The sequence below is a fragment of the Pristiophorus japonicus genome, chromosome 6, assembly GCF_044704955.1.
Source record: "Pristiophorus japonicus isolate sPriJap1 chromosome 6, sPriJap1.hap1, whole genome shotgun sequence".
In the NCBI taxonomy this organism is placed as follows: Eukaryota; Metazoa; Chordata; class Chondrichthyes; family Pristiophoridae; genus Pristiophorus; species Pristiophorus japonicus.
The window spans coordinates 47,534,661-47,547,600 of NC_091982.1; the positions used below are offsets into that span (position 1 = coordinate 47,534,661).

Consider the following 12,940-nt stretch of genomic DNA (forward strand, 5'->3'; position numbering starts at 1 on the left):
TGAAGAAGCTCTAATTAATCAAGCACGATTTCCCTTTCATAAAACTATATTGACTCTGCCTAATAATATTATGGTTTTTTTAAGTGCTCTGTTACCAATTCTTTAATAATGGATTCCAACATTTTCCCGATGACAAAAAAAGGAGGCAGAAAGCAGGAAACTGAAGACCAGTTAGCCTAACATCTGTCGTTGGGAAAATGCTAAGTCCGTTATTAAGGAAACAGTAGCAGGACATTTGGAAAAGCAAAATTCAATCAAGCAGAGTCAGCATGGTTTTATGAAAGAGAAATCGTGTTTGACAAATTTGCTGGAGTTCTATGAGGAGGTAACGAGCAGGGTGGATAAGGGGGAACCAGTGGATATGGTGTATTTGGATTTTCAGAAGGCATTTGATAAGGTGCCACATAAAAGGTTACTGCACAAGATAAAAGTTCACAGGGTTGAGGGTAATATATTAGCATGGATTGAGGATTGACCCCTTGAGTCTGCTCCGCTATTTAATAAGATCATGGTTGATCTGATCATGGAGTCAATCCCACATCCCTGCCTGCTCCCCATAACCCTTTATTGCCTTATCGCTCAAAAATCTGTCTATCTCCACCTTAAATATATTCAATGACACAGCTTCCACAGCTCCCTGGGGCAGAGAATTCCACAGATTTACAACCCTCTGAGAAGAAATTCCTCCTCATCTCAGTTTTAATTGGGCGGCCCCTTATTCTATGCCCCCTAGTTTTAGTTTCCCCTATGAGTGGAAATATCCTCTCTGCCTCCACCTTGTCGAGCCCCTTCACTATCTTATATGTTTCGATAAGATCACCTCTCATTTTTCTGAACGTCACCTCTTCTGATGGTTTTTGTTATGTCGATTGAGGAATAAATATTGGCCAGGATACCGGGGATAACTCCCCTGCTCTTCTTCGAAATAGTGCCATGGGATCTTTTACGTCCACCTGTACAGAAAACAGAGAGTCGGGATAAATGGGTCATTTTCCGTTTGCTAAACAGAAAATGGGGGGCCACAGGGATTGGTGCTGGGTCCTCAACTACTTACAATCTATATTAATGACTTGGATGAAGGGGCCAAGTGTAATGTAGCCAAGTTTGCTGATGACACAAAGATGGGTGGGAAAGCAAATTGTGAGGAAGACACAACAAATCTGCATAGAGATATAGTCAGGCTAAGTGAGTGGGCAAAAATTTGGTAGATGGAGTACAATGTGGGAAAATGTGAGGTTATCAACTTTGGCAAAAATAATAGAAAAGCAAATTATAAGATAAATGAAGAAAAATTGCAAAGTGCTGCAGTACAGAGAGACCTGGGTCTCCTTGTGCATGAAACACAAAAAGTTAGTATGCAGCTACAGTAAGTAATCAGGAAGGCAAATGGAATGTTGGTCTTTATTTGCAAGGGGGATAGAATATAAAAGCAGAGAAGTCCTGCTACAACTGTATGGGGTATTAGTGAGGCCACACCTAGAGTACTGCGTACAGTTTTGGTCTCCGTATTTAAGGAAGGATATACTTGCATTGGAGGCTGTTCAGAGAAGGTTCACTCAGTTGATTCCGGAGATGAGTGGGTTGATCTATGAAGATATGTTGAGTAGATTGGGCCTGTACTCATTGACGTTCAGAAGAATGAGAGGTGATCTTATCGAAACATATAAGTGAAGGGGCTCGACAAGGTGGAGGCAGAGAGGATATTTCCACTCATAGGGGAAACTAAAACTAGGGGGCATAGTCTCAGAATAAGGGGCCGCCCAATTAAAACTGAGATGAGGAGGAATTTCTTCTCAGAGGGTTGTAAATCTGTGGAATTCTCTGCCCCAGGAAGCTGTGGAAGCTGTGTCATTGAATATATTTAAGGTGGAGATAGACAGATTTTTGAGCGATAAGGCAATAAAGGGTTATGGGGAGCAGGCAGGGATGTGGGACTGACTCCATGATCAGATCAGCCATGATCTTATTAAATGCAGAGCAGACTCAAGGGGTCAAATGGCCTATTCCTGTTCTTATGACAGATGTCAGGCTGAATGGTCCCTGTTTTCTTACATCGTTCATCACCAACAAATTTTCTCACCTCTTCTGATGGTGCTGACTTATATTGGCATATGGTTTTCTTAAATGTCTGTGTCCCTGCAATTCTTTGTAACTATTCTGTCTATCCGTGGCAACTATTGATCATTGCAGAACGATCTTTTTACAATTTATACCAGATGATAAATCGAGGCCCCATCTGCTCTCTCAAGTAAAAGAAAGACTTGCATTTATATAGCGTCTCTCACGACCACTGGATATCCCAAAGCACTTTACAGCTAATGAACTACTTTTTGAAGTGTGGTCACTGTGTAATGTACGAAACACGGCAGCCAATATGCACACAGCAAGCTCCCACAAACAGCAATGTGATCATGAGCAGATAACCTGTTTTTGTTTTGTCGATTGAAGAATAAATATTGGCCAGGATACCGGGGATAACTCCCCTGCTCTTCTTCGAAATAGTGCCATGGGATCTTTTACGTCTACCTGATACTATTCAAAGAAGAGCAAGGGAACTCTCCCCAGTGTCCTAGCCAATATTTATCCCTCATTATCATTAAAAAAAAAAATTTGCAATTTTTCTCATTGTTCTTTGTGACAGCTTGCTGTGAGCAACTTGGCTGCTGCATTTCCCTACAAGATAACAGTGACTGCACTTCAAAAGTACTTCATTGGCTGTAAAGTGCTTTTGGGACATCCTGAGGTCATGAAGGGTGCTATATAAAGTTATTTCCTTTCTTTTCCTTTAATTGGTGTACGTTCTGCACAGTAGAGAAACCAAAACTAGAATTGGAGCTTCTGATTCTGAAGTAATGCTGTGTCAGATCAGCACTCAAAGCCAATGAGCATCGTAATATTACGACATACTTAAAGAGAAGTGTATTTATTTACTGGTGCAAGACTGGTGGACTCAAGTAAAGGGCATGTGCAGCTGTGTACAATGGGCCTTACACACTAACAACAACAACTTGCCTTACACACCAACAACAACAACTTGCATTTATATAGTGCTTTAGCAGAGTAAATCATCCAAAGACGTTTCACAGGAACGTTATCAAGCAAAATTGGGACACCGAGCCACATAAGGAAATGCTAAGACAGATGATCAAAAGTTTGGTCAAAGAGATAGGTTTTAAGGAGCATCTTAAAGGTGGGGGGAGAGGTAGAGGAGCAGAGTGATTTAGGAAGGGAATTGCAGAGGTTTGCGTCTAGGCAGCGGAAGAAACTGCCACCAATGGTGGAGCGATTAAAGTGCGGAATACCCAAGAAGCCAGAATTGGAGGAGCGCAGAGGTCTCAAAGGTTTGCAGAGAGTTGTTGAGGCCAGTTCATTGGATATATTCAAGAGGTAGTTAGATATGGCCCTTATGGCTAAAGGGATCAAGGGGTATGGAGAGAAAGCAGGAAAGGGGTACTAAGGGAATGATCAGCCATGATCTTATTGAATGGTGGCGCAGCCTCGAAGGGCCGAATGACCTACTCCCGCACCTATTTTCTATGTTTCTATGATCACATTGAATGGCTTTGCAGGCTCGAAGGGCCGAATTGCCTACTACTGCTCCTATTTTTTATGTTCCTACCCCCTACATTCAAGTCTAAATCACAGAAAAATTCCACAAAAGCAAGGGACCTAGTTCCGAGCTCTACAAAACCGCACTGGAAACAGCCTTGCATTCACAAAAACACCCATCGACCCTTTGCTTACTGGCTCTGAGACAATTTTGGATCCAACTAGCCACTTTGCCTTGGATCCCATAGGCTTTTACTTTCATAAAAACCTAGAAAATAGGATTAGTGCTAGGCCACTTTTCCTTTTGTGTTTTTACACCAGAAAGGAATGTATAACTGTTGCAATTCATGCATTTGTTCCTTAAATATTAGCCATTGCTTATTCACCATTATGCCTTTTAATGAATCTTCCCAATCTATCATAGCCAATTCATTCCTCATACCTTCGTAGATTCCTTTTTGTTTAGATTTAGGACCCTAGTTTTGGATTGGACTACTTCACTTTCCATCTTAATAAAGAATTCAATGTTATGGTCACTCTTCAAGGACCCCGCACAACAAGACTGTTAATTAACCCCCTTCTCATTACACAATACCCAATCTAGGATAGCCTGTTCCCTAGTAGGCTCCTCAACATGGTCTAAAAAAAAATCTCATACACACTCCAGGAATTCATCTTTCATACTTTTATTACTAATTTGATTTGGCCAATCTATATGTAGATTAAAATCACCTACGATTAATGTAGTACCCTTTGTTACATGCATCTCTAATTTCCTGTTTGGTGCTGTCTCCTACATTACCACTACTGTTTGGAGGCCTATAGACAACTCCTACCAATGTTTTCTGCCCCTTGGTACTCCTTAGCTCCACCCAGACTGATTCTACATCTTGATTTTCTGAGCCAATATCCTTTCTCACTATTGCTCTGATTTCATCCTTTACTAACAATGCCACACCACCCCCTCTTCCTTTTTGCCTGTCCTTCCTAAATATCGAATATCCTTGGATATTCAGTTCCCAACCCTGGTCACCCTGCAACCATGTCTCCGTAATTGCAACTATATCGTATACGTTTACCTCTATGTGCGATGTTAATTCGTCTACCTTATTACAGATGCTTTGTGCATTCAGATACAATGCTTTTAGATTTGGCTTTTTAACATTAGACATCTTAACATCATTTTGTACTATATTTGTCTTATCGCTATTTTTTCTTACCTGGACCCTATTTGTCCGTGCACTCTTTTGTTTGTATGCTCTGTCCCTTCCTGACATAATCTGGTTATCCTTACCACAATCACTTTCCTGCATTGCTCCCTTTTCTTTTCTCTTTGGCATTCTCTCTTTAGATTTCTCTCCACTGCGACCATCCTCCACCTCCCTTATTTAGTTTAAAGCCCTGTCTACCATCCTAGTTATTCAGTTCACTAGAACTCTGGTCCCAGCATAATTCAGGTGTAGCCTGTCCCCACGGAACAGCTCTCTCTTTCCTGAATATTGGTGCCAGTGCCCCACGAATCGAAACCCACTTCTCCCACACCAACCTCTTCCATCGTAACCAGCCTGCCATGTGGGACCTTATCAACAGCCTTGCTAAAATCCATATACACTACATCAAACGCATTACCCTCATTGACCCTCCTTGTTACATCCTCGAAAAATTCAATCAAGGTAGTCAGACATGACCTTCCCTTAACAAATCCGTGCTGACTGCCCTTGATTAATCTGTGTCTTTCTAAATGAATATTTATCCTGTCCCTCAGAAACTTTTCCAATAATTTTTCCACCACTGAGGTTAGGCTGACTGGCCTGTAATTACTCAGTCTATCCCTATCGCCCTTTTTAAACAACGGTACAACGTTAGCAGTCCTCCAGCACCACACCCTTTGTGTGTAGAAGTATTTCCTAATTTCACTCAAAAGGTCCGCCTCTAATTTTTAGGCTATGCCCCCTATTTTGAAATGGAACTTCATGGAAATTAAGAGTGTTCACGCTTAGGAACGCAATTTACATATTAAAAAAAATTAAATCCAACACTTGGGTTGTTGTACATAGTGGAAGCGTGAGTCATTGCTTACAGTAGGAGGTACATCAATTCGCGTCTAACACTATTTACTGTAGTCTGCATCAATCCAGGCAGACACCTAAAGGTTATGCACTTTTCAAATCAATGTGGGAGCTCGCTGCTCTATTACTGCCTGCGGATATCACCCACCGGTTCAGTGGGAGGGGAAAAGACAACTTCGACACACTTAGTTGCAATGACGCAGCCGATAGGGCATTCAAACGCCGAAATTTCCGCACCTGCTAGAGAGCAACAACAGACTCAAGCGACTGTACCGTAATTTCTAAAAAGAATACTAAACGCAACGATAGTTAAGAAATATCGATGGTTTCTTTGCAAATATTTTCAATTTGAAATCATTTTGCGACTTTATGAAATCATATAACGGATTAAAAAAATAAAGTTTAAGACATTGGGAAATAACCAATTTACTGCAATTCAATAATTGTATTCAAATAAAGCTGAAATAGTTTGTTAATGAACGAAGGGCAGGCAATTCCTTTAAAGAAATATTTGTAGCAAAAAAACCCTGATACTTTTCGTTTCCGCTACAGTGTGTCCGAATGGGGGACCCTACCATTGCGAAAAGAGGGGCGGTCGCCCGCGTGATGGTGACGTTTTGACTGCACGGGGGGTTAGCAGCGGGGAGTTAGCAAGCCAGACTAATATTGGAACAATGAAGACAGACTAGCAAAGTAAAAGGACCCCCCCCCCTACCCCGGCAAAACTCAGTGAGGTGGTGCAAATCGTGCAGCTGGTCGTATTCCCCCCTCCCCCGGAGCGCAGTGGTAGCGGCCGAGATACAGCCAGTGCCTGTGGCCGGATCCCGGGAGCTTCTGCTCACCCGCGGATCGACAATGGCGGCGGCTGATGTAGCTCGGCAGATGGTGAGTGAGCAACTACACACACAACACCAACCACAGTTTCTCCGTCCTCATGTATCATTTCATTGCGTGCATTTAATTGTCCGCACTTAAATTACATTCATTTCTTTCACCCGTTTGCATAGAGAGAGAGAGATGGAACACGGCGTTGGCCAGGCGCCTCCGCTGTATTTCCCTTCCTTCCTCTATTTTTTGTTAAATGAAGAGCCACTTCGCCCCCGGGTTCAGTGAGCTGCTGTTGGTGGTCAGCTCCGCTATTGTTCACTCGGCAGTGGTGGGTGGAAGGAAGACGCTGGGCGTTGGCTTCTGGACACAATCCTTAAATTGCAATTTTAATTAATTAAAAATTATAAAAGTGGGCGCGTGTGTGTGTTGGCGGGGTGGGGGAGACGCACACAATCTGCTTAATGCCCCCCCCCCCCCTCCCGCCATTTTCAGCACCGGTAGCTTATTGTAGGTGTCGAGGGAAAACCGTGCACACTAGCTCCGTTATGTCTCTGCCACCTGCACTTCCCGCTTTGTACTTGTAAATCTCTTTATTTTTAAAAGGGTCATGGCTTTAAATTATTCAAGGTTCAGTCGGTTATGGGTGACCATGGCATACATTGAAGGGAAACAGTAGTTCACAGCATTATAACGGTTTCTTGAATTGATTTTATTTTACCTAAGATGTTAAATGGGAAACAATGTAAACTCATGCTCCGTGCATTATTTCACCGTTCCGGTTAGTATTTTTCATGATTTGAAGGCAGCAAACCATAGACACTTCAATGAGATTCAGGATGACAGTTGAGCATCCAAGGTAAAATGTTTGCTACAGTACTGAGAAATAGTGTCTGCGGGGCTTCAACCAATGAAAGAACGTCGAGGCACAGCTTTTGCAGCTTCTAGATTCTGAGATCTGTTGGATAGTTGTAATATATTCAAGTCTGGCTCTTTTGCTGGCAATTTTAATTGAAAACAATCTTGTCTATGTGTGGTTGTGAATAAAGCATGTAATTTAACTGGAGTGTTACTCCACAGCATTTCATAGAGTAATCTCCCCTCCCCAATATGTGTTGTAATCTTTTAAAGGGTTCTGATGGCCTTAAAACTTGCAGCAATTTGTGTCATAACAAAATATTAATTTGTGAATTGGCTGGCTTTCTAATTCAAAATGTTCTGTAACAAAGTTTAGTAATTTAAGTTTCTTATGCCATCAATTTTGCTCTTTGACTAGAGCCTTCTGTTTTTTTTCTATGCACATCTGCCACATTTTGGTGGTTGGGCGGTGCTGAAAGTTTCACAGTGCTGAGACAGGAAGACCGAGTGAACTCTTTCACGTGACCTGTTTTAGCATATTATGAAGAGAATAGCAGATGGCTGTCAGTAAGGTGCAAGAGGTGGTGTGAATGATGTGATAAAACCAAGGGTGGTTCTCAAGCTGTTAAAGTTGAAAACCTTTGGAAAAAATAGTGGATGGGGGAAATTACGAAGTACTTTAAGAAAAGAAAATATCAAAATGATATGCCTGGATATCTGATACCACCATTTTAATGGCTGTTATTTAGAGTGGCTCTAAATGGTTTCTTCATCAAGGAGGTAAATGCAATTTAAAAAAAAAAAAAAATTAGTTCTTGGGATCTGGGTATCGCTGGCAACGCCAGTGCTTATTGCCCATCCCTAATTGCTCTTGAGAAGGTGGTGGTGAGAACTGCCGCCTTGAATCGCTGCAGTGCTTGTGGTGAAGGTATTCCCATAATGCTGTTAGGGAGGGAGTTCCAGGATTTTCACCCAGTGACTGAAGGAACATTGATATATTTCCAAGTCAGGATGGTGTGTGACTTGGAGGTGATGGTGTTCCCATGCGCCTGCTGCCCTTGTCCTTTTAGGTAGTAGAGGTCGCGGGTTTGGGAGGTGCTGTCAGAAAAAGCCTTCGAGTGTTGCTGCAGTGCATCTTGTAGATAGTACACACTGCAGCCACAGTATGCTGGTGGTGGAGGGAGTGAATAGTTAAGGTAGTGGATGGCTGCCAATCAAACGGGCTGCTTTGGCCTGGATAACTAAGACCGCGTATTTCCACCTCCGTAACATTGCCTGTCTCTGCGCTTGCCTCAGCTCATCCGCTGCTGAAGCCCTCATCCATGCATTTGTTACCTCTAGACTTGACTGCTCCAACGCACTCCTGACTGGCCTCCCACATTCTACCCTACGTAAACTAGCGGTGACCCAAAACTCAGCTGTCCTTGTCCTAACTTGCACCAAGACCCACTCACCCATCACCCCTGTTCTTGCTGACCTACATTGACTTCTGGTTAAGCAACGCCTGGATTTCAGAATTCCCATCCTTATTTTTAAATCCCTCTGTGGCCTCGCCCTTCCCTATCTCTGTAATCGCCTCCAGCCTCACAACCACCCCCCCGAGATTTTTGCGCTCCTCTAATTCTTTCCTCTTGGGCATCCCTGATTATAGTCGTTCAACCATTGGTGGCCGTGCCTTCTATTGCCTAGGCCCCAAGCTCTGGAACTCCCTGCCTAACCTCTCTACCTCTCTTTCCTCCTTCAAGACGCTCCTTAAAACTTATCTCTTTGATCAAACTTTTGGTCACCTGTGCTAATTTCTACTTATGCAGCTCGGTGTCAGATTTTCGTCTCATAATACTTCTGTGGGATGTTTCGCTACATTAAAGGCACTGTATAAATACAAGTTGTTGTTGGATGATGTCATGCTTCTTAAATGTTGGAGCTACACTCATCCAGGCAAGTGGAGAGTATTCCATTACATTCCTGACTGGTGTCTTGCAGATGGTGGAAAGGCTTTGGGGGGGATCAGGAGGTGAAGAATACCCAGCCTCTGACCGTGTCAAATTGTTTCCTAGTGAGGGATGTTAATATTGTGAAATGTAATCTTGCTACACTTTTTGTTGTAATTTGTTCTCGGGATGTGGGTGATTCTGACAAGGCTGCATTTATTGCCTACAGAGGTTGGTGGTAGGTCTTCTTAAACTGCTGCAGTCTTTTGTGATGGTGCTCCCTTGATGGTGTCAGATAGGGAATCTCAGGATAGTGATGCAGGAGCACTGATTATATGCCCAAGACACGATGGTGTTGGAGGTCATGGGGAGTGAGATGCTGATGAAGTCGGCTTGCTGAGTTGCTACAGTGCGTCCCTGATGGAGGCAGTGGTTATTGAGTCCACGGGCATTGATCAAATGAGCTGCTCTGTCCTGGATGATGTTGAGCTTGAGTGTTGTGACTGATCCCATCCAGGCAGTGATGAGCATTCCTGACTTGTGCCTGTCAGTCATTGTTGGCATCAAGCTAAGTCAGATACAGCAGAGCAAAATACATTAAAAAAAATCCTTTGCTGTTCCAACTTGCTTCAATCTCAATCCCAGAAGCGCACCTCTCACTGCACCACTGCCAATTTCTCCCGCTATCCATCTGTTTTTATCTCTATGGCCGTTCTGGGCAAGACTGCCGTTCCAGTCTCAAAATGTTGCTGCGGTGCGAGTCATTTTGTGGGGTGAGTTCATAGTGACAAGATACTGAGTTGAGATTGCCAAATTCACTTTGCTGAGTGGCAGCAGAAAGAGTAGACGAACCTGGGTCACAGATGCTAAACCCTCTGTGCCACTTAGTCCTCCTTGCTCGAGCAGTTTCTGAATGCCATCTGAACTCCCAAGGACGCGTTGCAGCCTTGCAACCCACTCCTAGATATTTAATTTTTACTGTTAGTTTGCAAGTTTTATTTTAATTTTATAGAAACATAGAAAATAGGAGCAGTAGTAGGCCATTCGGCTCTTCGAGCCTGCACTGCCATTCAATATGACCATGGCTGATCCTCTATTTCAACACCATATTCCCGCTTTTTCCCCATACCCCTTGATTCCTTTTATGTCTAGAAATTTATCTATCTCTCCTTATTAAATATATTCAGTGACTTGGCCTCCACAGTCTTCTGTGGTAGAGAATTCTACCTCTGAGTGAAAAAATTTCTCCTCATCTTGGTCCTAAATTTCCTACCCTGTATCCTGAGACTGTGACCCCTTGTTCTAGACTTCCCAGCCAGGGGAAACATCCTCCCTGCATCCAGTCTGTTCAGGATTTTATATGTTTCAATGAGAACCCCTCTTATTATTCTAAATGCTAGTGAATACAGGCCTAGTTGACCTAATCTCTCCTCATACAACAGTCCCAGGAATCAGTCTGGTGAACCTTCGCTGCACTCCCTCTATGGCAAGTATATCCTTTCTTGGGTAAGGAGACCAAAACTGCACACACTACTCTAGGTGCGGTCTCACCAAGGCCCTGTATAACTGTAGTAAGACATCCTTGCTCCTGTACTCAAATCCTCTTGCAATGAAGGCCAACATACCATTTGCCTTCCTAACTGCTTGCTGCACCTGCATGTTTGCTTTCAATGACTGGTGTACAAGGACACCCAGGTCCCTCTGTACATCAACACTTCCCAAGCCATCACCATTTAAATAATACTTTGTCCTTATGTTTTTCCTACCAAAGTGGATAGCTTCACATTTATCCATGTTATACTGCATCTGCCATGTGTTTGCCCACTCACTCAACCTATCTAAATTGCCTTGCAGCGTTTTTGCATCCTCCTCACAACTCTCAATCCCTCCTAGTTTTGTGTCGTCAGCAAACTTGGAAATATTACATTTGGTTCCCTTATCCAAATCATTTATTTATAGGGGCCCAAGCACTAATCTCTGTGGTACCCCACTAGTCACTGCCCGCCACCCCAAAAAAGACCTGTTTATTCCGACTCTCTGTTTCCTGTCAGTAAACCAACCATTTATCTCTGATGTTTGTCTCTTCTGTTGGTACTGCCAAGTTTTCTATTATAACCACTAATCCTTTGCTTTTTAAGTTTTGCTGTGTGACTTTGCATTATTTGGCAGGAAGAACAGGGCTGTAATGGCATCGGCTGACGGGGATGGTTCACTTGGAAAGAACACTCGCGCTGAGTTGTACTTTTGTGTGAATAGTATTAAAATATTCACCATCCTCAATTTATTATTTTAATCTTTCACAATATTGTGGATATTTGACTCTCTGGATTTCCAATGTGACATAATTAAATTAATAAGACATTAGCGGCCCTTCATGAGCAGGTACAGAAAATAATCAAAAAGGCTAATGGAATGCTTAGAGGACTAGAATACAAGGGGGCAGAGGTTATGCTGCAGCTATACAAAAGCCCTGGTTAGATCACACCTGGAATACTGTGAGCAGTCCTGGGCACCACACCTTAGGAAGGATATATTGGCCTTGGTGGGGTGGGGCAGCATAGGTTTACCAGAATGATACCCGGACTTCAAGGGTTCAGTTATGAGGCGAGATGACACAAATTAGGGTTGTGTTCCTGAGAATTTAGAAGGTTAAGGGGTGATTGGATCGAAGTTTTCAAGATATTAAGGGGAACAGATAGGGTAGATAGAGAGCAACTATTTACACTGGTTGGGGATTGTAGGACTAGTGGGCATAGTCTAAAGATTAGAGTTAGACCTTTCAGTAAACACTTCTATGCACAAAGGGTGGCAATTGATGCTAGATCTATTGTTAATTTTAAATCTGAGATTAATAGCATTTTGTTAACCAAAGATATTAAGGTATATGGGCCAAAGGTGGGTATATGGAGTTAGGTCACAGATCAGCCATGATCTCATTGAATGTCAGAACAGGCTTGAAGGGTTGAATGACCTACTCCCGTTCCTATGATCCTTAATTTACTGTTTAATTACGAATATTTCTAAATGGCGAAGGTTGCATCGCTGTCTTTTAGGATCGATGATAATATTGGAAATGCTGAAAAGCAGGGACCTACAGGAGACTCCCAAGTTTGGTCTCCCTAATCTGTTCTGAGAGGGGAAAATCGGAACTGTGGCGGCAGTACGGGCACTACTATTGATCCTACTACCCTTGGAGTAACGGAGTGAAAAATCGGCCTCATTGCTATCTTGTGATTCGGGTGTGTGTGTTGGGTGAGAGCAAGGTTGAGTTAACACGTGTATTTATCTCTCTTACCAATGAGTGCCATTGTTTTTAACTCCATAGTACAGCACTTTGTTCATTAAGCCAAAGTTCTATCCATCTGCTGCCAAGTATCCTGTTCTCAGTTCTATTCCCGCATTTAATTAATGATAATTGCATACGTGTATTGTTTCAATCAACAGTTTTGTTTGTGTTGCTGTGTGCAGTACTTAGTGCACTCGGGAGGGAGACCGCATTATCATAACACAATTCCATTCCACTGGCTCCTCAAAATATGGTGATCAATCAGCTCATTAGGCCAAATAACATGGTTATAGAGGCAGTGGAAGTACTTGTAACCTTTTATGAAGAGCGAGAGAGGAGTTCTACTCTGATAGGGCTGTGTTTCACTGTTCACTCTTTTGCACCTAGTCATTATCATCATCATAGGCAGTCCCTCGGAATCG

At 42.8% G+C, this 12,940-nt stretch overlaps 1 protein-coding gene across 5 annotated transcripts in view; it reads left to right on the forward strand.

Moving 5' to 3' along the window:
* The first annotated feature begins 6,422 nt into the window (after positions 1 to 6,422).
* The window catches only part of LOC139265648 (septin-6), a 100,200-nt gene continuing 93,682 nt past the window's right edge, over positions 6,423 to 12,940 (forward strand). For 3 of the 5 annotated variants that reach the window (XM_070882825.1, XM_070882826.1, XM_070882824.1), the window contains exon 1: positions 6,424 to 6,503. In XM_070882825.1, the coding sequence (XP_070738926.1) occupies positions 6,474 to 6,503 (30 nt within the window). In that variant the 5' untranslated portion in view covers positions 6,424 to 6,473. Of the gene's footprint in view, positions 6,504 to 8,064; positions 8,082 to 12,940 lie in introns of those variants that run through there. The other 2 variants (XM_070882829.1, XM_070882827.1) reach the window with 2 other exon arrangements.